General features: G+C 45.5%; 2 protein-coding genes across 2 annotated transcripts in view; one reads left to right on the forward strand and one right to left on the reverse strand.

Moving 5' to 3' along the window:
- TSPAN4 (tetraspanin 4) overlaps window positions 1-22,589 on the reverse strand; it is a 412,600-nt gene extending 390,011 nt beyond the window's left edge. Inside the window, exon 1 of the mRNA XM_063158701.1 lies at window positions 22,502-22,589. The gene's annotated coding sequence lies outside the window, so the exon portion shown is untranslated. The remainder of the gene's footprint in view (window positions 1-22,501) is intronic.
- A 272-nt stretch (window positions 22,590-22,861) lies between these two features.
- POLR2L (RNA polymerase II, I and III subunit L) lies at window positions 22,862-25,715 on the forward strand. The gene is made up of 3 exons (XM_063158702.1): window positions 22,862-22,966; window positions 23,079-23,186; window positions 25,255-25,715. Exons 2-3 carry the CDS (start codon window positions 23,092-23,094, stop codon window positions 25,361-25,363), a joined length of 204 nt encoding a protein of 67 aa, XP_063014772.1. The 5' UTR covers window positions 22,862-22,966; window positions 23,079-23,091; the 3' UTR covers window positions 25,364-25,715.
- The last annotated feature ends 1,315 nt before the right edge of the window (window positions 25,716-27,030 follow it).

Raw genomic sequence — 27,030 nt, forward strand, 5'->3', positions numbered from 1 at the left:
CATCCAGGCAGTTGTTTCATTCTAAAAGGCAATCAGGTTGGATGAGCATGATTTAGCCAAGTGAATCCATGCTGTCTGCTCCTGATTACGTTCTTGCCATCCATGTGCACAGCGATGGCCTCCAGAATGAGGGGCTCCATCACCTGTCCAGGGACTGAGGTAAGGCTGACTGGCCAGTAGCTCCATGGATCTTCCTTGCCCTTTCTGAAGACTGGGGATGACATAGGTTTCTTGCAGATCTTTTCCTGATCTCCACGACCTTTCAAGGGTGATCATGAGCAGCCTGGTTATGGTCCCTCCAGCTCTCTCAGCACTCATGGATGCATCCCACCAGGGCCCATGGACTTGTGAATGTCAGGTTTGCCTAGCTGTTCTCTAACCCAATCCTCCTTGACCAAAGGAAAGCATTCCTTCCAGCATTCCCTTAACTCTGGTCTCTGGGCCAGAGACTCCTGAGGGCCGATCTTGCCAGTGAAGACTGATGCAAAGAACACGTTCAGTATCTCTGCCTTCTCTGTGTCCTCTGTAACCAGGGTCCCTCCTCCATTCAGTAACAGGCTGATGTTATCCTTAGTTTTTCTCATTACTGATGTATTTGAAAAAGCCCTTCTTGTTGTCCTTGACACCCTTGGCCAAATCTAATTCCAGATGGACCTTGGCCTTCCTTGTCTCATTTCTACTTACTCTGACAAACTCTCTAAATTAATACCAAGTGGCATGACCCTGCTTCCATCTCCTGTGTATTTCCTGCTTCTGCTTGAGTAATGACTATTCTTTTTTTTCATATATACAGGTTTCTTGCACCCTTTGCCTGATTTTTTGCTTATCAGAATGCATTCCTCAAGGAAACAATCCTTGAATATCAGCTCTCTTGGTTTGTGAGAAGCAGGGTCTCCCTTTAAAGCACAAACTCAGAAACATCTATTAATTACTTAAAAATAACTTTTCTAGGAAGTATTTATTACCTTCAATTACCAGACATTAGACTAACTTGAAAACAAGTTCAACTACTGCCAATCACATGAAAAATTAACCACATCTACTCATTGTACAACAGCATTGACTGACATCATGCATCAATTGAAATACTTTGACACTCCCAACATATAAAAATTTCTTTTATTATGTGAGCACACAAGTGTAGCCTAGCAACAGCCAGAGCGAGCACCCTCTTTCACATGCATCTGACCCCAATAAAGCACATCTTTTGTCCCAAGCCCTAACAGGATTTTCTGGCAGAAAGTAGTAAAAGAACAGCCCTCCCAAGAAAACTATGAACAGCCCTCCCAAGAAAACTAGAAGGTTTTGCAAATTTGTTTTTCAATGTAATCTTCTCTGGTTGCTCAGTGTATATTATCAAAACCCTGTTTAGCTCCAGAAACATCTAATGGCGCTTCATTTCAAGTCCAGAAATGTGATCCTGCTTTTTGTTTTACTTCCTCCACTCGGGATCCTGAGGTCCCTTTCATAGCCACTGCAACCAAGGCTGTACTCAGCTTTTACATCCTCAGCCTTCCTTGTTTTCAGGTATGTATGGAAGCAGAATGCACAAATGCACTTCTGCTCCATGCACTGCTTGTTCACAGCATTGTCCTCCCAGCCCAGCTGAGTGCCACCAACCTTACACAAGTCATTCCCATCAACCAGAAAGAGAAGTAAGCTGCCTAGGAACAAACCTGTAAAGCAGAGAAGCTGCTCCCAAGGACCCCATGATCCACATCATTCACAGTTTGGGATGCAGCACTTGGACCAGACTGGTGCCACATGTGCTCCTGCAACAGAGCTTCCAGTTTAGTTTTATCCAAAAATGAATCAAATACTCTGAAGCTACTCCATTATTCAAGTGCAGTAAGGTGGGATAACCAGAAGAATTAGCTTCAAAAAACATACCCATAATGCAATTTCACTGTCCAACATCAGTTCACATGCCCCTAGCTGAATTCACACTGCATTTGTTACAAAGGCCAGCACTACATACTTGGAAAGTGCAAGGATGCTCTGCAGAAAGCAATACAAGCCAACCCAACCTAAAGAAATCTTGTCTCAATTTCCACAATGTAGGTATCTGCTCAAAACCCCGAACACACAAGAGGTTTGGTATCACTTTTAAAATGCTTGTTTAAAAGTGACTGAAAGAAGTTATACCAAGGAGTATATATTAACTGTTTCACACAAGTGACATCTGAATTATTTTTATGACGTAGAAGTACTCGTTTTTGCAACACATTTAGGGGACAAATTCAGGTTGGAAATAAGCAGGCACAGTAAGTGGAAGTCAGGCTGAATAAAGATAAATCTTCAGCCACCAGTTCACTGTTTTATTTGCAGAACTAGGCAATATTTTGGTTAATTTATTAATTTATTTTATGGTAATACAAAGTGCCCTGTCCTCCAGGCCACTTTCACTGATTGGGTTCTTTACAGGAAATTCTGCCAAAAAAGGCTTTAAGGCAAATGCTAGTGCATTCTGTGTGCACTCTGACTAGACAAAAAAATTAACATTAACATACACTTTCCTATCCAAAGCTCAAGGTTAGTAGTATACACTATACTATATAGTATGTGAGGAGCAGGTTTGTGCTCACATGTATAGCACTGGGTGTTATTAACAGAAAATCAGGTTCTTATTTCCACGTTTAAAGGTCACGCTTTCAAGAGCCCTCACTGTTTACAGGACAAACTTTGTACAATGTACTTTATAGCATACAGAGGGCTTCTTAAATTGCACATTTGAATAAGAACATCTGTCTTTTAAAGCCAAAAAGTCTCAGTGTGGTGGGTTGATACCAGGTGCCTACCAAGTTACCCTATCAATTCCCTCCTCAACAGGACTCAGGGAGAAGAAAATAAGATTTTAAAATATTATGGGTAATAAAGGCAGCTTAATAAAGCAAAAACAAAGGCTGTGCATGGAAGCAAAGGAAAATAAAAGTTATTTCCCTGCTTCACATCAGCAGGAAATATTCAGCCACTTCCCAGGAAGCACGGCTTCAGTACATATAGAGGTTTCTCCAGAAGACAATTGTCATAGTAACAAATGCCACCCTGCTTCTCCTTTGTCTTAGCTTTTATTGCTGAGCAGACATCACTTGGACTGGAATATCCCTTTGGCCACTTTGGGACAGCTGGTTCTGGCTGGTCCATCCTGGAGCCAGCTGGCATTGGCCCTGTCAGTCATGGGGGAACCTTCTGGCAGCATCTCACAGAAGTCACCCCTGTAGCCTCCCACCAATACAAAACCTGCCCACACAAACTCAGTACATTGAAAATAGCAAGTGGTTTCATGCAGATATTTTCAGATGAGGAAAATAAGAATAACTAAAAAGCCTCACCTAATAAGTATAGTTCTGTTTACCCAGAAGTCAAACATCCCCTATTTCTGTGTACAAACATACCTTTGAGAGCAAGTGGGAAATCCCAATTGCAGGTGTAATGGAGGAGCTTCTGCTCTTTATGACTTATGCCAGCTGCTCCAAATACCCTGATCCAATGCCTTGAGGAACAGTCAGTAAACCTACACAGATTAAGAAATGAGTTGGTACTTTACAAAAGAAATGGTTGCAGGCCAAAAGGGCAAGAATAATCCCTGGTCTTCCTCATCCTACTCTTTTCTGTTTCTCCCTGGCATAAGGAAAATAGAAGCCAGCTGCATTAATGGCCGCTCTGTATGGGAATTCAATACCGAAACACATTTTTAAAAAACAGTCAAATCTGTAGCCTGGGGCAATTTTGGAAACCGAAGTAGGACATTTGTAAGCCTACCTCCTCCAGACTTTGTGTCAATCCACAAGCTTCAGGAAGAGAATCCCAGCTTCTACTAGGAACCTCAGGTCTTAAAGATTTTCATTCCATTTACTTGCACACCCAAGTAGTAAAATTCCCCAGCTGAAATTGCCACAACATAATAGTTATTTCCAGAGAGCAGCAGCTAAAATATATAACACATAAAAAAATAAAAACCAGCAGGCCAGCAAAGACTGCCACACAGTGTGCTTTTTAGAACCTGGGAAGCTGGATTAAGCACCCAGGAGACGTGGATTCCATTCCCAGCTCCAGGTATGCTGGAGACAGACCTTGCCAATCTTCTTCCACTCAGAGGACATATTCCCCAGACCAAGAGCTTTCTTCTCTTGTGCAGTGCCCCAATGCTTAGGGGGTCTCTGATAACCAACAGACCAAAGGCCATTTCCCTCCTTTCCATGCCTGCAGCGGGAATAGGCTGACAAAGCTGCAAACCATCAGTAACTGTAAATAAGAGAGAAAAATACTTAATGGAGGCAAATTATATTTGGAAGGAAACACTGAAGGGAAAGGAGGAAAACAGCACTCTTTCATCAGCCGAGACGTCACTTAGTGATGATCTGGAGTGCTCACACCTGCTCCACTCTGTCACAGGCTCCCACGGCTCCGAAAGGCGCCGCGGCAGCAGCAGCGCCCCGACACCTCTGCTCCTGCCAAGCCTGAGCAGCGTAAGGGAGCGTTTTGTCATTCAAGTTCCCACTTAGTTAATGGCTGTGACACCTTCAAATCTCTGCAGTGTACTTCTCATGGAATGTCTGCACCAAGCAAAGCAGCCCCACCAGCCCAGGGCAAGCTCCTGAGCTGCTGCCCATGTCGGCAGTCCTGTCCCCAGGAGCACTGGGCTTGGCATCCTCTCTTACCTGTGTGTTTGGCCCTACTAACAACCCTGTTCTGGTTGGTTCTGCTCCTCATCATTCTTTTTGTTTTGATCTGTAATATCATAAAGGCCTCAGTTCAGAGAAATTCTTTGGCACATGCTGCTCCGCCTTGGCTAAGGCAGACCCATGCAAGATGGATTCAGAGCCAAGGAAAGGGACTAACAAGGACTAAGGAGGAAATTCTCCAGGGACCTTTTAGGTACAAGGTATCTAGAACAAATACACTTTGAAAGCCCTTTGAAGTGCTGCTCTCAGTGCCTTCATAGACTTGAAAACCTTTGGAAATGTACCTCTGAATGCTCAGCTGAACAGGGATTTGTCAGTACTTTGCTGAATAGAGATCCAGACTACAGGAGCATAAATGCTACAGGATATTTACTTTCTCTTCTTTGAAAAGTTCTGCCCAGTTCCCCTTTGTTCACCGCCTCAGCAGCAGCAATTTATCCATGTTACATCCATATGGACCTGTTCCATTCAGCTCCTCCATTATCATGTGTCTGGCAAGTGATACAAGGAATGTTTTGATTTTATGATAAACATTCTCTCTCATTATATGGCAATTTCAACTACTTAAACAAAAAAGTTTATATAGCCCCTTCCAAAAGCAAATTGGTCCTTTCTTTGAAACACACTGGTTACAGGAAAATACAGCAGCATGATCCTTCACTCCCAAATACAGATGCACACAGCCACATGGATTGGTGCCAATAAAACAAAAGCTTCTGCCTCCATGGAAGTGAAATAACTTCTATAGACTGAAAATGGAGGAGGATTAAACAGAAACCAGTGTCAGATCTGTAACTTGTATTTGTGCCTGCAACTGGCTGAGCATTGAGTTTCCAAAGCAAGACAAGGGACAGGTTTATAAACTTTTTTTTTTAATTGTAATACAATTACTGGGTTTATGATTTTCAACCCTGACTGTTCCAAAAGTCCTGGGTAACCCATCCTATTTGGTCAGACATTCTCTTTTGATTCCATAGTATGGAAACTACAGCACTGTCCTGATCCCCAGCTCCTGCTCTTCTGCCACAGACTGTGAACAGCTATCCTACATACCAATGTGCTGGGCAAGCACAGAACCAACCTGCTCCATATCCAGAAGTGGGGTGTTTATCCAAGTGCTTAATTTATGGACAGAGCTCTGGTTCACGTTGTTGCAAGGCTAAGCCCTGTACACAAGCAGCTGACTAGAATTATATTATGTCTGTACAGTTAGAACTTTCAGCTCCCATACAACTCTGAATGCTATAGCAAGTTATTACCAGCAGCTTATGTGCAGTGTGTTTCTTCTATGCACTGCAGTACTTGAGTGCTGCCATCAAACCAATTCAGAAAAAAATATTACTCCTATTATTCAGTCTTGAGCACAACATACCCACCTTTGCTCATCTTACTTCAATGACTGCTTGAAATCTATAAAATCAGTTAATCCCAGGTCCAGCACTTGTTCTGCCAGACATCCCACAGCAAAGCACTGAGCAATATCCTGACCACCCCCAAAACTTACCAGTACCCACCTCAGGCAGGCTCAAATCCCAGCCTGAGACCAGCAAAATCCTATCTCACCATTTATCAAAGAGCACATAAGCAAGTGCTGGAACCAAACAATGCCTCCTGCTGCTGGTGAATTTATCTATTTAATGACAAAGCACCATCCAGCATAACCAGGTACCAGCTCAGAGCCAAGTCAGCAGGAAAGAGCTCCAGGTACAGGTCAGCTGTTTCACCAGCAGTGAAAGCTGCAGCATGGATACCATCACCTGCAAACCACAGAGATGTCAACCCTGGATGGCTGTAGGATGGAAAAAAGAGAAGAACTACAATACAGCAAGAGACATTAATAGTTTGGAATTTTTTTCTGCAGTTAGTCCATGAAAGAATTAATTCAATTATTTTTCTGTACTGCTGATTAACCATCCAGACACAAAATGCTGGCTATTACAAAGCTGTGTTCTTCCCCTGTCTTTCAAAATATATTAGCTACGGTCCAGATACTTATGTATATAAATTCTGCCAGGCATGTTTAATGAAAGCTTTACCTTCTATCACTGCATTCTTAAAGCAGAGAATAGTCTGTCTTTTACCTTTCAGCATCATAATGAAAAACTAACTCATTCCATGGAATTGAAGAAAATACCGTGGCTAGCAGAGCTCTATTGAAAGACAGATTATTTATCTACTTGGGTGTGCATGCAAGAGTAAACCTGTCCCAACTGAGGGGAAAAGAGAAAGGTAGCAAAGCTGCTGTGCTAACATTCTCCTATTCTAGACCCCCACACAGCCCAGTGCAGTAAGAGATATGGTGTTCAGAAACAGCAATAGAGCAAAATCAGGCTGGAGAATCTGCTGGCCTCTGAACAGGAGCTCCTGGCAATCCAGGGTGCTGCCTTCCCACAGTGTGTACCCTGCTCCATGGTCAGGGGTGGGGAAGACACATTCTGGGTGGACAGCCTAGAAAGGAACACGATGCCCTTCAAACAAGAACAGAAACAGCAGCCACAAACCAAAACAAGTGCAACCAGTGCCACCTCTCCAGGAACTGGATGCTGCCTGGAGCTGTGCACGGCCCAGAGACACCCAGTGGTTGACTGATACATCACAAGCAGATGCAATGAGTGGAAAGGTTAAGGAAAGCATCCCCTCAGTTTATTTATTTAGTACAACTTTGGCCCGACACGATGTTTCTCTGCTCATCTCCAGTCCTCAGACTGGGTGTGGGAATAGATAAGAAGGTCTAGAAGAGAGGCCTGATTCTGAACAAGTGACAAACAGCGAAAAAGTGCAGGGAAAATAGGAACTGGCAAGGTGTCACACCATTGTCTTTCAGCTGTAGATGTTACCAATATCCTCTGGCCTCTCTTAAGGAAGTTCCTGTGGTCAAGACTCTGCCTTATTTGAGGTCTCTGGCTGAGTTTGGGTAATCATTACCAGAGGTCTGAGATAGAAGCAAGTGCTATGCCACACTGGGCCAAATGTCAGCTCTATGCTGCTTGTTGAGCTGCTAACCTTGCCAGCAGCAGCTATGCTTCCTGACTTAAAGGAGATTTAATGGCCCAACAACAACTTGTCAAGGTATACATGCAAAACAAAAGGCATCCCTTCATATCACTAGCAGCATAGGACCAGACTCTGGACTAGGAAAAAAAAAAAAAAAAAGAGGAATAGATCCAACTTGAAAGCAGATTTTAGTAGTTCTACAGAAGTATGAGCAGAGTTTTCTTTAATCCAAGTAACACCAGAGCTGCAGAAAGTGACATGCACTATGGGCCTCCCATGCACTGCTCTCCAACACTAGATTTGATTCCACCCAGCCCATCTTTAGGCACTCATTAAATACCCAAGTTTAGCAGATCACCACAGTCAGCTTTTTCTAATGGAAGGGGAGAAGGATGGACATCTCTTACCACCAAGATGGAAATCATCACCTAGACATTAGCATCTCTGCACCTTGTATTTCAGACCCATCGACTAAGTGGCAGGTACTAGGAACAGCTGGACTACACATGGTCAACTAGACAGGATTAATATTATGCTCTCTTATTTAGCCTTTACCATTGTTAAATCTGAGTAGCAATGCTCAATTTGGATAAAAGTAAATGTACTTCCCAGAGAGACACAGAAATCTATGTTTTAAGCTGCTTTGTGACTCCTTCTGGAAAACAGCAGGATAAACTTTGTTTACAGCCCATACCACATGCACAAGGATAAATGTAACCTTCACCCAAATACCGATTTCCAGCAAAGACAACTTTTTTTTTTTTTTAAGAACTGAATTGCAATTTTTCTAAGAAACAGTGCTTTTTGGAAATAGCAACAATATCATACCAAGGGAAAAGTAACAGTTCAAAGGCATGAATGGGTGACCTTACTGTGATCGTTCAGAACTGTTCCATTCCCTGGCAGAGAGCTCAGAAATGCAGCACTAGTAACCCAGAAACACTGCAGTGACTCACTCCTGCTCAATCAACTCAGATGCTCAGGGGAAACAACAAAGGCACGACCAGGACACGGACCAGCCAAGCAGATGCAATATGGCACCACAACCTGGAATTAAGCCATAGCTCCTCACGCTGAATTGCTGGCACCTCACTTGCTGCCTCATTCCTCACATCTCATAATATAAGCCCTCTTTTAGCAGAGGTTTGACCTACTCATGAACATGAATGATAACCATAGGTGTTCTCAGAACACAAACTGATCACGGCATAACAATGCCAAAGAAAACAGCACAGGGAGATTTTATGTCCCAACATTCCTGGCCCTAAACACACAGAGAAGTGGTGAGGGAAACATCTCCAGCAATGCAGGGAAACTCAGACAGAGCAGCTGTATAAACCTAAGAAAACAGGGGCAGGCAAGGCTGATCACTGAGAACAGCATGACCAGCATGAAATGAGAGCACAAACAAGCCCAGAAGGCCTGAGGTCCTCTTGCAAGCAGAAGGCAACTAGCCCCCTTAAATCACACTCAGTATCTGCTCCTGTGCTCTGCTATCGAATTGGCAAAAATAAAATAAGAGCAAACAGGCAGGGGACAGAAATAGGACAGCTGCAACCCCCTTCTCTCAGCTGCTCCCAGCTCCAGCTTTCAGAATTTGCCTCTCCTCAGCCCTGCCCATGACCCTCCCCATCAGCTACCCCCAATACAACTCAGATTTGAGGCACTTGTTCCACACCACTGTGTAGAGAGACACTGACACTCACACATGATTTCATCAGTGACACACATAAGCAACAAAAAACTAAGAGAGAAGGCTCCTTCTTCTCCCTTCTTCCTGTGTCATTACAGGATCGTTGTTATCTCTGTGAAGTTTTTAAAGAGAAAACAGAAATGAAATTAAATAGGAGGGGTGCAAAAAGTTGCTGGTACAAAATACCAAATGTGCTATGCCTCTTCTCTTCCATGAGCTGCAAAAGTAAACAGCACCTTCTCTGGCAGGAGCAACAGGGCTGTCTTCTGTAATCAGGGTATGGAGGGAGGGGAAAGGGTCAGGAAAAACACACACTGCCCACTGTTCAGAGAAGAGCTCCTTTCAGCAGCCACAAGTAAGAAGACTGCAGAAGTGACAGCTTTGCTACCTCCCTGCCCAGCTGGCTCTCTGACCTGCCTAGAAGCAGCGTCCAAAACCACAGGAAAGGCTGGATTTGTTTCCAACACTGCTGGCTGGTGGCATTATACACAGGATGACAGAACGCTGCTTTCCTCACAAGTCATGATGGGGCAATTTATTTTCATTGGCATGAGCAGAGGAGGAGAGCCAGTCTGACCCACCCTGCAGCAGCAGGACACTGTGAAAGGCAATACACCTCACACAGCCATAACACACTCACTCATACACCTCATACGGTCATTGCACACACCCTGTCCTGGAACGAAACCGTTCAACAGAGACCTCTGCCTTCAGAGGATGAACCAAGCATCTACAGACACAATTTTCAGCCTTGCACACTCATAATTCATGTGCCTGATTTGACTCCCTTCATGGGAGTCCCATTCTCTTACATTTCCACAGCAGTCTGCCCTAAAAAGCCACAGGAGGATTTTCCCACCCTGCTGACATCATTTCCTCCTTGCTACACACCCTGTCCAGTCCACACCACTCGGACAAGCTGCAGGCTGTGTGCTGGGTAGAACCGAACAGATTCATCCCAATGCATCAACCCTTGCTGACAAATCAAGGCCAGACTAGTGAGCAACAACTTCCTGTGCATCTGTGGCAATTCAAACTGTTCAAATCTAGAACTACCAACAGCCACATCTCTCATCACCTGCACATGGGCATGCACTTGCACTCACAGGTGCAAAACACCTACCAGGCTTTTTGCAACCTTGCTGACTTCTTTGCTTCCCAGTCCCTCAAATTTGTTGTGTCCATTCTGACCCTTCAGTCTTAACACCCAGGCAGCTTGGCATATTGGATTTCAGAAAACCTTTCTCCACAATACTTCCAGCTTTCATTGAGTCCTTTACACACCAGCTCTTCCAAACTGTGGCTCAGAAACAGGTCCTGAGCTGCCACAACATCTATGCAGCTCACCAAATGCTCAGCTCCATGGTAGAACCGTCATATGTAAATCCTCACATTTGGCAAATCAAAACAAGATGGTCCATATCAAGGGGAAAAAAGGGGGGAGAAAAAGGGGGGGAGAAAAAGGGGGACACCAAGCAAACAACTTAAATGACTGCTAAAACCATCAGTATATCAGTTGCAATAGCAGCACTTGGGAGAGGATTTTTCTGGGGCTTTTTATTATTACCATTATCTTATCTGCAGAAGGCAAGCCAAGAAAACAGAGAAATAGATGGAACCAAGCCCTGTATCTGAGCAAGCTCTCTAGAAGCAAATACACACACGTTTCAGGGCTGGCAGAACACTGTGCTGAAATTAAGTGGCGTGGGCTGTGACGGAAACACAATTTTTCAGATCTGGTAATGCATGCCAGTGAATAAAACTTCCATAGGCTGTACAGCAGCACCTAAATATTTGTCCTACTGCTGTTCATCCATAGCTGGCACACGTTCAGAGACTACAAAGACAAAGCCAAACCAAAGCTCAGACTGACTTTTCTACCTCAAATTTGCATTGCACTTTTCCCTCCAGGGATCTTTCATGGCTTGGTTTGGATTCCATCCCAGTTCAGTCCCAAACAGAGAGATGTATCAAACAATTTCAACACACTGACACATTTCATTTTGAATTTAAGTATTTGAAATTACTTTGAAAGCACGTTCATGACATTTCAATACTCTACTGGATAACTTTATAATCCACCCCTTTCTCACCCCATGGGTAGAGTGTAAGGCAGTGGGTCTAAACTAAAACCAGAAAACTGCACCAGCACAGAATGCAAGCTCTTTGGGTGGAGTACTGTTTGCCCATGGGAAATTAAAATTTCATTACTAGCTATTCAAAATTTGGTTGTACCAAATACTGTCCACCACAAGCAGGACACAGCCATGAGTCACCAGCAAAAGAAGACTCCCTGAGGCAAATAAGGTAGTTCTGACTTTCACCCCTTTCACTGCAGAGGCACAGAAGGGAACAACTAACTACCAAATGCCTTGAGAACATGGAGCAAATATGAAGGACCAGAGCAACTCTGCAACTTAATCAAAAGCCTGCCAAAAGAATAAACTATTGTATTTACGGGGTGCCCCATGGTAGGAAGGAGTGATGAATCTGACTCCATGTTCTCAGAAGGCTAATTTATTATTTTATGATACTATATTATATTAAAGAATACTATACTAAACTATACTCAAGAATACAGAAAGGATACTTACAAAAGGCTAAAAAGACACTATTAAAAACTCATGACTCTTTCCAGAGTCCTGACACAGCTTCGCACTGGGTTGGCCAATACGTCAAAACAATTCACAGCAAAAACCAATGAAATAACCACCTGTTGGTAAACAATCTCCAAACACATTCCAAAGCAGCAAAACACAGGAGAAGCAAATCAGATAATTATTGTTTTTCTTTTTCTCTGAGGCTTCCCGGCTTCCCAGGAGAAAAATCCCAGGCAAAGGGATTTTTCCAGAAAATATGAATGCCACAACAAATTATATACCTACAAAGGAAATACTATCAGGAGGGGTCATCAAAACCATTTTCCTCACTGTAACAGACAGCTTGGACAGCAGTAAAGGACAGCTGGCTCACCCACAGCAGCACTTCCCTTTAAATTGACTCCCATGCATGGTCAGTGGGGCTTCCATTGCCAAAAGCCACAGTGCAAAAGCAGGCTGACTGTGGATGAACCCTTGCTAGGACTGAAACCTGCAGAGGTGAATTGGGTGCACAGAGAAAGAACTCTAGCAAGGAAAAGAAAAAAGCTAGAAAACAATGCTTAATAAACTGTAAATATTTCCTTACAGAAAATCTTGTGTGTTCTTACACTGGCTAAAACAATGGCCCAGAAGTGGTTCTCCTTTCACAATACAGTACAAAAGAACCCAAAACCAATATTGCCTTGCAATGGCTCATCGTGTGTCCCATGAATTAAGGACCTGGCAATAACCCAGCAGCCACAAGGTTTATGACAGCTTTCTCAGGAACTTATGAGAATTTGATTTCTTTCCAATAAGGCCCTTAGGTTCCCAGAGGAATCCTCAAACAGCTTTTTAAGTCCTAGGAGTCAGGCCAGTGACAGCGAAAAAAGGATACCCAAAAGGCACTGCAGTGACAATCCCACAGCAGAGCAGGAATGCAGGCAAACAATAAAACTGATGCTAAACAGATCCACAATAAAATGGCCTCAACTATAATTTGAACTGTAGAGCACTGCCAAAATTAAATGGTCATTTACTGACAGAGAAAGCAAAGAAACATAAAACCTCAATAGAACAGTAAGAGATCACAGACAAATTTTAGAAAGCCTAACACTGCATCCAGATGAAGAAAACTTCTCTTCTACTTCTGAGCAAAACTCTCTGTGTCCTCACCTCTAGCAGGGGACCAGGATGTTCTGGGCAGTTCTCGCTTTCTCCTATAAAGGCATTCTATTATCCATTCTCCAAGTAAGAAATTCTCTTGTGTGCGACAAAGAAGTCCTACTCATCCCAGAATCCCTTTCCTCCAGATGTCCCGATTCCCTGACAAAGGCAGAATGCCCAAACAACAGCAGCAGTACAAGCAGAGCCACTGCAGCACAGCTCCAGCCCACCACCACCACGACTGAAGTTAAGAATGCTGGAAAAAGGGCACCATGCTGGCACTTCCCTACAGCAGCAATAGCTCTTCTGTGCTCCAAAGACTGCTCTGCAATCCATAAAGCAGCTGCACATGTGCTGGGGGAAAAGCCTTTCTTTTACCCACATACCATTTTGTTTTGCAGAACAGAAGAAAAAATATATTTGTTCAGCAAGTATTTTAAGAAGAACAAGCATTTCTGCTTTAAACTGACCCCACACACTGAGGATGTTACTCAACAGAGAAGCAGAAAATCACCCTTCTTTGCAGAAATGCAAATACATCCAAACACCTCTGGCCCCACACAGACAGGGGCATCCTTTGTGTAACACTGCCCATGGCTAAGATTCACATTGCAGATAAACCGCTGCACAACTCAGTTATTACAGAGCTAAACAGAATTTATACACACATTCATCTTCCCAGGCTTCTCAATACCAACAGAAAAAGCTATCTTTCACAGGATACAGGCACTTTCTTAATATTAAGCTTTTTAGCTTCTCTACTGAGAATGGCAAATGTGATAAATGAAGAAAAGAAGCAAAGCACCTTGACAAGGTCATGCAGAGGACTTCTAGGAAAAAGCTGTGGCTGGGGGGACATCTCAGGGTAAAGAACCCATGTCTGTGCTCTCAGCATGTCACTCATCAGGCCAGGAGGGCAAAATACATTTCACAAGGGTGAAATATGAAAAGATATCTTTGTTTATGCCTATTTTGAAGAGAGCAAACTTAAGGAATCAAAATAATTTGGGAGCACCCAAAATACTCCGCATATCCTAAAGGAGAAGGGGAAAATGCTCTACAGATAGTTTTGGGGAGAGCAGAGACATACACAGTAAAGGACCCTTTTAGATCAGGCTGGACTTTTAGGTTTGAAGGCAAGCTGCAAACAAAACTGCAACCTTGATCTCACGGTTCTTTTGATTCAGTCCGAAAATTAATGCAAAACCCCAAGCAAACGCAGCAGTCCCTGGGCACAGCTCAAGCAGCCTATTGTTCCAGGAGGACTTATCCATCACCAGAGACAACCCCCTCTGATCAGCTCGCATGATTGAAGGCTGTACTTTATTATTCCCTCGCACCACGACCAAGCGAAGCTGCAGCAGCGGTATCAGATCAGACAGAGGAGCTGCTGCCCTTCAGAGCAGGCTCCCGAGTAAGAGCTCGCTGATGTGGAGCAGGCTCCTGAGTAAGAAAGAGCTCGCTGATGTGGAGCAGGCTCCTGAGTAAGAGCTCCCTGATGTGGAGCAGGCTCCCGAGTAAGAGCTCCCTGATGTGGAGCAGGCTCCCGAGTAAGAGCTCCCTGATGTGCACAAAGCAGGAATGCTGGAGTAACCAGCCACGAGGGCCATGACTGACTGAGTTTAAAGAGGCAATGCAACCCAAATCCAGGAAATTCAGAAGTCAAGTTGGTCTCGTATCCTGAATTTATAAGAACTTCCAGACTATTTAACCCAGTAATGATGCAGCATTCCCAAACACTATACAAATGCTAAAGAGTGCTGAACTGCTGGGTGGAGGCAAGAGATGATTGAAAACTCATTGAAAGCAAGCCCCCGTGGCTTGGTCCCAGCTCCACCATGCTGTATTCCACCACTGTGCAGCCCTCAGGGCTTCTCTGCAGCAAGCTGAGACCCTCCTCAGTCCTGGGGCTGCCACTCCCCACAGCTTCCCAACGCTCCGCTACACCAGCACCACTGTGCTATGATTAAAATGCTAGAACTGGCTCTTGAATAAAAAAGAAATTCACCTGCAAGCAAAACAACTTCAAAATCCATATTCATAAAAGGTGTTTGAGGAATGCAGGGCCTCTCTCTTTTAGCCATTGAAACGCAACAGTCCTTGGTCTTTCATATAAAACATGCCACAATTTCTTTCTTTCCTGCAGCGCAGTCGCTGTGCATGTGTCTACCACTGTATTACCTCAATATTTTTGCTCAAAAAAGCACTTCCCTAACAAAAAGGAATTCACTGGTACAAAGCAAACTGTATTACTTCTGCAAAATTTCATTTGAGAAGCCACAGCTAAAGTGCAGGACCCCTACGGTTCCCAGTTCTGCAGTGTGATAGCTTCAGCATCCCTTGTGAGATGAAGCATGTCACCTTAATGCATGCTTAAGGTGAGAGAACGACCAGGCTGATGGGCTTCATCACCCTAAGGACACAGAGAGTGACATACTTAATCTGATGAGAGGCACTAAAGCAGCACCTCTTAATATTTTATGAAACATTTGGCTGTTTTTAATTTTAAAAACAGCAGCTCAATAAACAAAGCAATGGAAGATTCCCTGTGGATGGCACTATGATAGGTGCACAGCAGCCCACTCTGCTGAGTGATAACGTCATACCCGATGCATCAAGTCTGTCCTCCTCCCCACATCCATGCTGGAAGGCCTGTGCACTGGGAGATCTCAGGCTCTGCACACTGCCAGGGACTTTTCCAGAAATAGTTGTCTTTCACCAGAATACAGTGCATAGCAGAGGCAGCTTTAGAAATGGTTTAAGACATCCAGCTTTCATCTAGCACCTTAATCTGGACACAGCCGGCTGACATGCCCAAACTGAAGTTGTTTAATCAGAAAAAATACATTTTCTTCTCTATTTGCTCAGTTCTGGAAAAAGATTACAGACACAGACTGACATGAAATACAAAATGCATCCCACTTCATTATTACTGCACACTTGCTTCATGTTTATCTGCTTCCTTAAGCAGCCACTACTGGCCACTGTCAAGAGATAAAGTACTCAGCAAGATGCATCTTTTCTCCTACTTACAGCAATCACTTTCTGTTCCCACTCCAACGAAGGCTTGCAAGGTACAAGACTGGCCAGAAGACAAATGGAAGAAAAAGTCCGAGCACCAAGTCTGATTACAGACATAAGCATCCCCCAAAGGACAGCATTCAGCAGAGCCTGCTCTTTAATCCTGTGCTCCAAATACATCCATCACCACTTATGAGAACCTCAGAGATAAGACTTAAAACTAAGTTAGAACATCTTCCCCCCTGCTCCTTTTCATTGGAATTCAGAAATTCATCCATGCCATGGTAAAGGACTACAAGAGGGATGGCTCCCTACAGTGTCTTTGGAGATAAACCCTGATGGGAGGGGGCCTGTGTACAGAGCCAGAGAAAAGGGTTCTCAGCCAAAGGCAGGGAGCACATCAGAGGCGAAAGCACATCCATGAGCTCAGTGGGAATATGCAGTCCTGTCTCCATGGAAGAACACCACCTTTCCTTACACCTTCCTTGAAGGGAAAAGGGGCTTTTCCCTTCAAGCTTTAATAATTGACAAGTCCTGCCCTCACCTCAACTACACAGCCCATTCTTCACTCTGGGGGAAAAAAAGATTCTGCAGAAATTAAAAGCACTATCCCAAGAAAGGGAATTATTTTGTCATCTAAGGACACTTACATGGAAGAGCAGAGCTGATGGGCAGTCTTGTGATGTTTCTGATTAAAATGCTGCCTCAGGATATCACTCTTCCCCTCCAACATGAAACAGTCAATTAGGCTGTGATATATTCATGTAATAAATACTTTTTCCTATAAAATTTGTCAATCCAAGACTGGCAATACTTTTGCCTTGAAGTCACCTTTCTAAGAAAAAACATGACAGATAAATCCAGTCTTAAACTAGTTAAATACTGGCATCTGAGGAAGCATAAAAGTAGGGAATACACGTCTATTTTTCAATCCCATCACAGTGCTTAAAAAAAAAGGAGGGGACAGGAGGGCTTCATTTCCATGAAGAGCCATCTTACCCTTTCATTATTAATTTTATATACACATGCATACATAAACACACACAAGTGCATTCACCTTTCACCTACAGCAGGTGAAATTTTCACAAAACCTCTACAGGTACAAGAGCATATTAAACTGAGCAGCACAAAAATCTGATGGCCTCCAACACAATGGTGTCAGATGACCATCCTGATGACTCTCAGACCACTCTCTTACACCACATTAAAAACAAAAAGTCATTATTGAAACAAGAACTGTCTTTGTGGAGCATCCACCCCTAGCTCTCACTTGTAAGCACAGCCAAGCACAGCACTTGTCAGATCTCACTTTTAAGATCATGGATGTCCAGCTGTGCTTTTCCACCACCATGCCCTGCCTGCAAGGGCCCAGTGGAACAGCTCTGGAACACAAGAGGCAGGGATGGCTCCACAAAGCTTACAGAGTCACAGAATTCCACCACTGCTCACCATCTTCCAGTTTGTCAGCAGGAGCAAAGTCTAAACATGCCACAGAGACTCTCAAAGATCTCTTTCTGAATACCTGGATGCCAAGAGTCCTGAGCAGAGAGCACCATCCCAGCATCCTAACTCCTGTTCAGTCAAGCAGAACAAAATCTCTGCCCCACAAAAATAACATAAATAACATCTCTGCCCCCTTCTCAAGTAATAGGCAGCAATCCTTACACCTAACACTAGCCCATCTTACATCGTTTCATGGGAAAACATTTGCATTTTTGGATGCATCTACAGGACTTCCTCATGCACTCTATTTAGCAGAGACATCTGTTACTCAATATATATATATATTTCATCTAAATCCCACCCTCTGAATCCTTTCCATCAGTTGTCACTAATGAAGCTTTGTGTGCAAAACCAAGCACATTCTGCCCCCATTAGGAAGCCAATTACAGCAGGAAAAACAAGCAATTAACAAGGTGCAAAATAAACATCTTGCCACCTGCCTTTTAATAGCAACCCCACTTCAAACAAGTCACAGTCTCAGCACAGCTTACAGAATTGGCAACTGATGTTATATATGTATTTATGCAGCAGCTGTTCTTCATTGCAACAAATATTACAGGCTTACTAGATAAGGTCAGCATATTTAAAAAAACATATAGCAAGTATTAAAACCTGCTTTGAGGCCCTGAATGACGCTTTTAATGAAATCAGCAGCATCAGGCTTGTGTGGTATTACAGTAGAGCTGCAGTCACATCCCCAGCTTAGAGAGATTTCTCCTCATTTCTCCTTGCTTAGCAGCTTCAGCATTTGTTTCACTAAATCCAGGGGCCTGAGCAGCTCTTAAACAGTGTGTGGGGCAACCAAGCGCACAAAGCTCTACAGAGCAGCCAAGTCTTTCCTGCTTTCATCACCCCTGCCTCTCCTTGCCTTCCCCACCTCCCCACCATCACATCACTACACCAAATTCCACTGTGGAGCTGGGGGAAGAAGGGCACTCACTAAAAAATACTTTAAAAAAATAATCAAGGGGGAAACAAATCTATATTCTATGTCACTCTTTGCTCCTTAAGCCTTCATGCTTTAGAGGGGAAAGGAGGACTTCCAAAGATACTAGCTAGCTCCAGAGGGAGCCACTTTCCTTCACCTTTTGTGCAACAGGATGAATGACACACTTCTGAGCAGTTAACCAGGACTAGAGAAAGCCCAAGAGCACGTCTGCAGGATTTAGCAAACGTGGAGTGGAAAATGTGCCTGAAAAAAAAAAACAGCCAAGCTTCCTCCTGCATGTTTGTTTCTGTATATTTCCCTCTTCCTCTGACTCTCTACTGCTATGTAAAATATTTATATACATTAAACTTTCCATGTCACATTTCAGTTCCTGACTAATGTCCTATTTAACCGTTCACTTCACAATAAATGTGAGTCTCTTCCTCTTAGGATTCTTCCCTCTCTGACCTCGCTGGGATCCAAGGAGTAAAACACTGAATATGGCACTTTTGCCATTGTGCACAGGATTCTGAGTGTTGGTTGGAGATGGAGAGAAAATTGCTAACATTCTTTCTCTAAATGACCACAGGGAGCAACAGGCAAGAGAGCTTTTAACTCCAAGCAAGGCCAACAGGGCTACCCACAGCTTTATAGAAGCCTGCATCGTGATCAATAGCACTAAAACAATCCTTCATGGAAAAGTTGCCCTAAAGAGTCCTATATTTAAATAACAATTCCCTACCCTTGAATACCACTGGCAAGTCAGATCTTAAAAGACCCACGTCTTCAGTTCTGGCCATTATCTACATGTACATAGAATAAGCAAAGTCAGAGGAAGGGAACAACAACAGGAGGTGAAAAGTGGTGAAAGGTCAAAATTTCCCAGACTCGTGAGGGTGCACACCTAAACCAGACCTACTGCAGCCAACAAAGTAAAAACGACCTCTTAGCTACCAGTTTCTCACACTACCAGTGCAAGTGCAGAGATCTCACAAGTCTTTCCTCCAGCCCTAATTACAGAGACAAGGTCAGAAAAGACACCATTTGCCAGCATGAACTGCACGAGGTCATATGGCCACTCTAGCTACAGAAGTATTTTAGGAGTAGTTCAATCAGCCAGGTCACTTAACTGACTTCATTTCTGTTTGTTTTTTAAACAAGCAGCAATATTTTCCCTTGCATTTTGTGGATAGGAGAACAGGAAGCAGGGTTGACTCCTTAATCACCAGCCTAGGATTTCAGTACACATCACCAACAATGCCAAGGAGCAGCGATGCCTAGCTCTAAATCCACCCAAAAATGCCAAGGAGGAGCCTCATCCCAACAGTGACAGTGGGTCAGAACACTGTCAGCTTTCAGAAGCTGCTCAGATCACAGGAAGAAGGCAGGTGCATTATCTGCACTGCCTCACAACAAATGCACGTGACAGAAGCTGCTCAAGCTGCTCCAGCTGCACATCAAGAAAGCAGCCCACAGTTCTCAAGCCTTCTTCAACTCGATTAATTCTATGGCAGTCTCTTCTGCTTAATGCTGATGACAGCTCCAGTGGGTTTTCTGACCAGCAGGCTGCCTGAAGGCCCAAAGAATCAGCAGTTTGAGGACTGCTGCTTATTGAAGGTGGCAAGGGACCAGAAATGTGGTAAGAACTTACTGTGAGAAAGAGTTGTACTTCTCGTTCTAAGAGCTGGGACTTCAATTTTTGCAATTCTTCTTCAAAGGATGCTTAAAGAGACCCAGTTCTTGAATTCTTTCCACCCTCTTCAAAAGAATGGCTGAAGAGATCAAATTTCACTAAACACTAACAGCTGAGTGCCATCAGTACCCGGCTCACCTGAACAAGAGTGGAAAGCTGGCAATGCCACATATGGCTCAAGCTGCAGTCCTCCTAATCAGCGTGAGCTAACAGCCCATAAAACACTGACTAATTCCCAAATAGTCACATGTGTGCACATTCCCCCACAGCTCTTCTAAACAGACTTCTGCAGCTTGGCAAATGGTCAGATTAAGCAGAGGATATATGAAGTTAAGCAGAGTTTTTGGTATGTAGCAGTCTCTCCAGGTCATAGTTCATTAAACTCTTTACAACTTCTAGGATCAAAGCAGCTACAGCCATGAAAGACCTATTAGTTAATTGTCCATCACCCAGCCAAGGCAGGTCACCCAAAGAGACATGACAAAGTTAAAGTAATGGTGTGCAAACCAGCCGAGCACATTTTGCTTTGAAAAAAAGACGCTAAGCAAAGTCACATATGTGAACTAGGTCCAAAAGTTAGAGGTCTGTTTTGTTTTCAAGAAACAAGCAAGCACGTTTCTACAAGGCAGCTATAACATGCTAACCTATATCTAATGCTATGGCTTAGCTGTGAAGCCTGGCTCCAGCCCCTCTTTCTCACTCTCAATTGCAAATTTCCATCTCCAAACACAAATGCCTTCTACCACACAGTTCAGTAAGAAAATTACTTTGGAGCCCTGCTACTGAAAATGCATCAAAGCACAATCTTCAAATTCTCAACTCCCCACCCCCTTCTGCCCCCAAAAAAGAAAGAAATCAAAGGATCAAAAGGAAAGACACGGTTTTGCTCCCACTGGCCTACAATAACAATAATGATCATAATCTAGAGATCGCAGGAGGTTCATCTACCCTCCATGCCAAGTCAATTCACTCCATTCACAACTGCGCATAATTATTCCTGGGACTGCAAAAATTACTGTCTTTTCGCTAGCAATAGAATTGTGAAAATGCTTTCAACCTCAAGCCCTTATTTAATAAAACAAAACTTTTTGCTCTTTTACGGTTCATGTTAGGTCTGGCATTTCTGTGCAGAGGGTCAATAATCCAGTCGTTCAAAAAATAGTCACGAAAGACGTATTAACATAAGCTGTGCATTAAGACACAATTATTTATATGCCTGACATTAATGGCTCTGCGCTGTGCACTGTATCAACTCACAGATACTTTAGCGGGAAAATAACAGCACTTGGGGAGAATTTCTGCTCTCCCAAGGACAATTAGCATAACGCTACCGCTGAAACGAGAGAGCAATAAGGACTGACAGAGGAATGCTTCATCCCAGAGCCTCTAGAACAGCGGTGCCCGTCCCCAAAGTTTGTACCCATCGCAGCGCGCTTCCCTCCGCTAAGCACACGCTGCCCGCGCCTAATGCTTCCCCGATCCTTAGATTAACGAAATGCGAGTCAAGCAGTTTCAGGATGCATTATCCTCTGCCACCAGAGCTCCCCGGCGCGGGTGCCCAGCGGGACCGGCCGCGCTGCCCGCCGCCAGCCGCGGCTGTGCCCGAGCCGGGGAGCGGCCCCGGCCCCGCCGAAAGGCTGCCCTCGGTGCGGGCACGGCCGCCACAGCGGCGGTACCGGGGCAGCGCACACCTGCGGGAGCCCGGCCGCGCACAGGTCACGGCACCGGGCGCGGCGGCACCGCGAGCTAACGGGACGGCGCCGCGTCCCAGCCGGCCCCGGAGTTTGGAAACTCTCGGCAATCCCGCAGCCACCGCAGCGCCCGCAACTTGGCCGGGGCTCGAGGGCGAGTGCACCGGAGAGACATCGCCTGTCCGGGCAGTACGGAGCCGCGGAACAGCCCCGCAGCGCCGGGAGCGGGCTATGCCGCCGCCTCCCGCCCGAGGGAGCCGCCGAACCGCGGGCAACCGGCCCCGAGCGCCGCCGCGATGCCGCGCTGACAGGGTCGCGACACGGCGACAGCGACGGGTCCCACCGCCCGCCGTTCCCCTGCCCCGGGGGAGCGAAGGACACACGGCGCCGGCGCCCCTGCCCGCGGAGCTGCCGCGGGGTGCCCCGGCTCATCCCTCAGCGCTGCCCGCGGGATGCCCACCCCTCACCCCTCATCCCTCTCCCCTCCGCCGGACCGGGCGGGCGGCTGCCGCGCCGCAGCCACCAGTTGCGCTTCCCGCTGCGGTACCTCAGCTAGGACGGGATGACAAGTCCGCCCGCAGCCGAAGCCCTCTCGCAATGCAACAAGTGCCCGCCCGGGCGCGGCGGGAGGAGGCGGCGCGGGGGCGGTCGCGGTGCCGCCGCTCAGCGCTCGGGGCGCCCCGGCTGCCACTCACCGCGCCGCGCGCCCGGCGCCGCCGCGAGCCCGCCCCCCCCGCGCGCGCCCGGGCACTCTCTTGGGCCGCCGGGGACGCCGTACCGCGGGCCGCTACCATCAAGTACACGGGGGGGGGAGTAGGGCCGCTCAACCCGCCCGCTCGGCGTGTCGGGCCGGCCGGCGGCGGCGCGGTTTCCCCCGGCCGGGCGCGGTGGTGGCGGCCGGCGGCCATCGGCAGCGGAGGAGGCGCGCGGTGGGAGCCGCTCGCGGGGCTGAGGGCGGGAGCGGGGCCCAGGGCGGGAGCGGCGCCGGCATCGGCCCCTCGCTCGCCTCCAGGTAGCCCTCGGGACCTGGGAGCTGCGGGGCAGCGCAGCCCTGAGCGCGCAGTGGCGGAGCGCGGTGTCCGCTCGCTTGGCCGGGGTTTGACGCGGGGTTTGTGTCGTTGCAGGCACAGCGCAGAAATGATCATCCCGGTCAGGTGCTTCACGTGCGGCAAGATAGTGGGGAACAAGTGGGAAGCCTACCTCGGCCTTCTGCAGGCGGAGTACACCGAAGGGTGGGTTTTATTTCTGCGTCCTTCGAGTCGTGCCTTGGGTGATACACAGAGCACAAGATCCCAGAGCCGCTGGGCTGGGAAGGAGCTCCGGAGATCATCCCGGCCGGCCTCCCTGCCCAGGCAGGGCCAGAGGCACAAGTGAAGGGTCGTGGCGTCATGAAAGAGACGTAGAGAGGCTAAAAACCATTCTGAGATGGTTTAACCAAAAGTTAGAAATTACAGTGGGCAACAAACTATTTGTTTCCCCACTGAATCTTTCAGGGAAGCAGTGGAAGTTGCCAAGTCGTGGCTGTTGTACCCAAAACGTTCCCAAATATGGAACTGTACACATTTGCCCGTTTCTTCCCTTCCCCTTCCATATACCCAGCTTTGACACCAACGTGATCAGTTTTTTAAAGGGAGAGAAGGAAAAAATGTTACAAGTTTAAGAAGTGTTTAGCGTTTTAGTATTTTCCCTATCTTTATTATTTCTCTGCTTTTGTATAGGAATTTTGTGTTGTCATTGACAAATGCTCACTTGAAAACAATTGTGATCATTGGCTTGATTCTGGGGTGCTTGTTCAAACTAATGCAATTATGGTAAGAAGTAGAGTTTACAGCTAAAATCTTACAGTGCAGTACGGAATCGCTGTTAATGGCAGCTTAAGAAATGGATGGACAAAATGGGAAGACTAAAGAATCAGTAGTTGAAAAAGGCACCCACACTTTTCTGTTTGTCCCTTAAAAGTGCTCTTTTTCCACAAGTCCTTGGAAGCTGGAGGAAAAGGCAAATACAACTAAAGTCGTCTCAAAGCATACAGTATGACTTTGGAAATTGTGATCAGTGTTAGTATTTTGCATCTCCGATAACTGCAAGTGAGAGTTCAGAATTCTCCAGATAGCTCTTAAAATTTACATATCAACAGACATCAGATGCTTTTGTTCTCAAGTGTTTTGGAAAACTGAGGCATCATGTGATGTTACTTATAAATATTCTTTGAAATGCCCCTCAGTGTTCTTATAGTTATCTAAAACAAGTTTTGCAGGTGCTGTCCTAGAACAAGCAGCCCTGCTGCACTATCAATGGTTGCAAGGACTGAGTGACATCAGAGAAGCTGCTGGAAGTTGGCTCCTGCAGTTAGACTGTACTACATGAAGCTGAACAACCTTTTACCATGGTCCAGCTTGGGCAGAGGCTTCCTTTCAGTCCTTTGTATTTTAGAAAAGTATCCATTGGCTTATTCCTGCAGGAGAATTACAAGTTCCAGGAAATTAAGTTTGTTTGGAGCAAATGCTTTATTGCACTGCATTGTATCAGTATCATCCTAAAGACCTGAGATCAGTCATGTCTCATGAGTGTCCCATTCTGAAGGAGCATCAGCCTGATTTATGGTTCAGAGGTGCCAGCTGAAGATCGTGGTAGTACCGTGACCTTTTAGAGGGGTGACAGCCACAGCCATGGGAAACACCCGCAGTGGTTCAGGCTGGGATGACTCAACATCCCCTACCCAAACATGAGAATCTGGAGCAGTCACTCTGAAGGAATTCAGTGGAAAGACTGTAAAACACTGATTTCTGGCCAGTCTGCACCTACTTACTTGTGTGTATGTGGGGGGCAGGTTGTATAACCGAGTGCCTTCTCCCATGGGAGCTGGGAAGGATTGTAGCCATCCTCAGAATTAGCATCCCTGTGTGGGGGAGGTTGTGTTCCCAGTTATTTTAGTTGCTGTATATCTCACCTTTTTAGCGTGGCTCAGATCTTAAATTTATCTTGTAAAATGGGCAAGAATCATCCTCAGTTTACAGAAACATGTTAAAACAGTGCCCTCTGAAAATGGTGGCAGCTGGGGACCCTTCTCAGCAGCAGATCCTGGTCTCTGGCTGGCTGGAGGATGGGCAAACATGCTCAACAGCACTAGGTGGAAAAGGGCATTAACAGCACATGCTGAATTTCTGTCTGTCTTTGAACTGCAAACAAATTTCCCTCTATGACTGAGCTCAAAGTAATCAGTGTGTTGCTTAGGAAACGCTTACAAGTGGTTCTGACTCACTTCATCTGTTGTGTTTTTTAATTGTTGTTCGTTAATAGAGATGCCCTGGATGCCCTTGGCTTGAAGAGATACTGCTGCCGCAGAATGCTCCTCGCCCATGTGGATCTGATTGAGAAGCTTTTGAATTATGCACCCCTGGAGAAATGAGATGGAAAAAGCACTGTGCTGCAAGCCATGTGGAACCTATCTCTAATTTAAACTTGAAACTGGACTTCAGGCAGTAAAGAATGAATGCCAGCTGTAGTGCAACCATCAAGAGATGTTTATCTTCTGGATAAAATGCTGCCCCAAGCCACTAACCTCTTTCAAGGAAACAAAGGAATGATGAAGTCCACTTAAACAAGATTTAGAGATTAAAAGTTTGGATGCTTCTTCTTAAATCAGTATTTGGAGTTGTGAACTTCTAGATGCTTCTGCCAGTAAAACCAAATGTTTGTCCATGTAGAAAAACTATTATATTTCATTAAAATGTTGAAATAAAGGAGGTTTTTCCCTTGTAGTCTTCCTACAGTTTCTGGCTGAAGTAAAGTGTATGCTTGGATCTTGCTGGTTACCTTAAGGTTAGAGGTATTGCTGAGTACCCAGTTCAGTGTCCTACACTAGGCAGGCAGGGCTGAGCTGTGGTTCCAGTGACATGGAAGTGGGTACATTTGTGAGGCATTGCTCCCAAAACCTGCTGGGGCCCACAGAGAACACTTCTTACCACAGTTAAAATCAACTTGTGTTCTCTGCCCCGATCCTTACCAAACACTGGGGCTGCAGCATCACAAAAACACTGATTCAGATGGTGCAGTGCCTTAATTTAAGCAAAACATGTCTGAGTGTCTCCACGGAGAGCACTGGATGTGAGAATTGAGGCGTGCTGGTGTGAACAGGATCAAAGTGCTGCTGCTGCCAAGCACCTGCACCCCTCTGTGGCTGGTACAAACACTTCCACCACTCATCATCTCAGTGACTTCACGTTGTGCTGCGCGTGTGCTGCGGTGCTGCCTGCCCTGACAGAGGGGCTGCAAGGGAGAGAGGGCAGCTGGAGCTGCAGGGCTGGGAAAGGTCACCTGCATCCAGACAGGCACTGACCCTGCCCCAGGGTCCCACCTTTCTCTTGCACAATCAGCTTGTAAGGTGGATCATGTTTTCACTCTGCTTTCTGTCATGAAGAAGATGCATTGTTGTGCATGGCACACCCTGTCCGTGGCACAGGCATCTTACCTGAAAGTGAAGGAGGGCATTCCTGCACCTGTGCAGGTTTGGGATTTTGTGCAAATGCAGCATTAGTTCATCATTACAGCAGCCCAGTAGAGAATGGGCTGGAAAAGGGAATAATTCCTTAGGATGCAGTCTCTTGCTCTTTGGTGCAATTAAACTCTTGGCACTCATGTATTAGCTTCAGGGTAAGAAGTATCTCTGTGGATTCTTTTCTGTAGCACAAAGAATCTGGTTTGAACAAACCCTGGGTTTACAGAAATAGTCATTATTTAATGTGCTTACTGGGTCAAACTTGTACCCACAAAGCTTAAAACTAGATTGTCTCACAAAATAAGAGGCAGGACTGCTGCTTGCCTTTGGCTATCACCCAACCAATCTTTACACTTGAACTTGCTTTTCAATTTACTACAAGACAGTAGTAGATGTTTCTCATATTCAGCAATTCTTCACAGAAGACATTTTAAAACCTGTGCTTTACCCTAATGCAAAGAGAATTAAGCAATTAATTCTAGCATTTGTTTCATAGTTGGTTGGGTAGCTTATGTTCTGCATGCCTGCCGTATTAGCAAGCTGAACACACTATAAAAACAAACCAAAAAAAGCCCTTC

This window comes from Melospiza melodia, chromosome 6, assembly GCF_035770615.1.
Source record: "Melospiza melodia melodia isolate bMelMel2 chromosome 6, bMelMel2.pri, whole genome shotgun sequence".
In the NCBI taxonomy this organism is placed as follows: Eukaryota; Metazoa; Chordata; class Aves; order Passeriformes; family Passerellidae; genus Melospiza; species Melospiza melodia.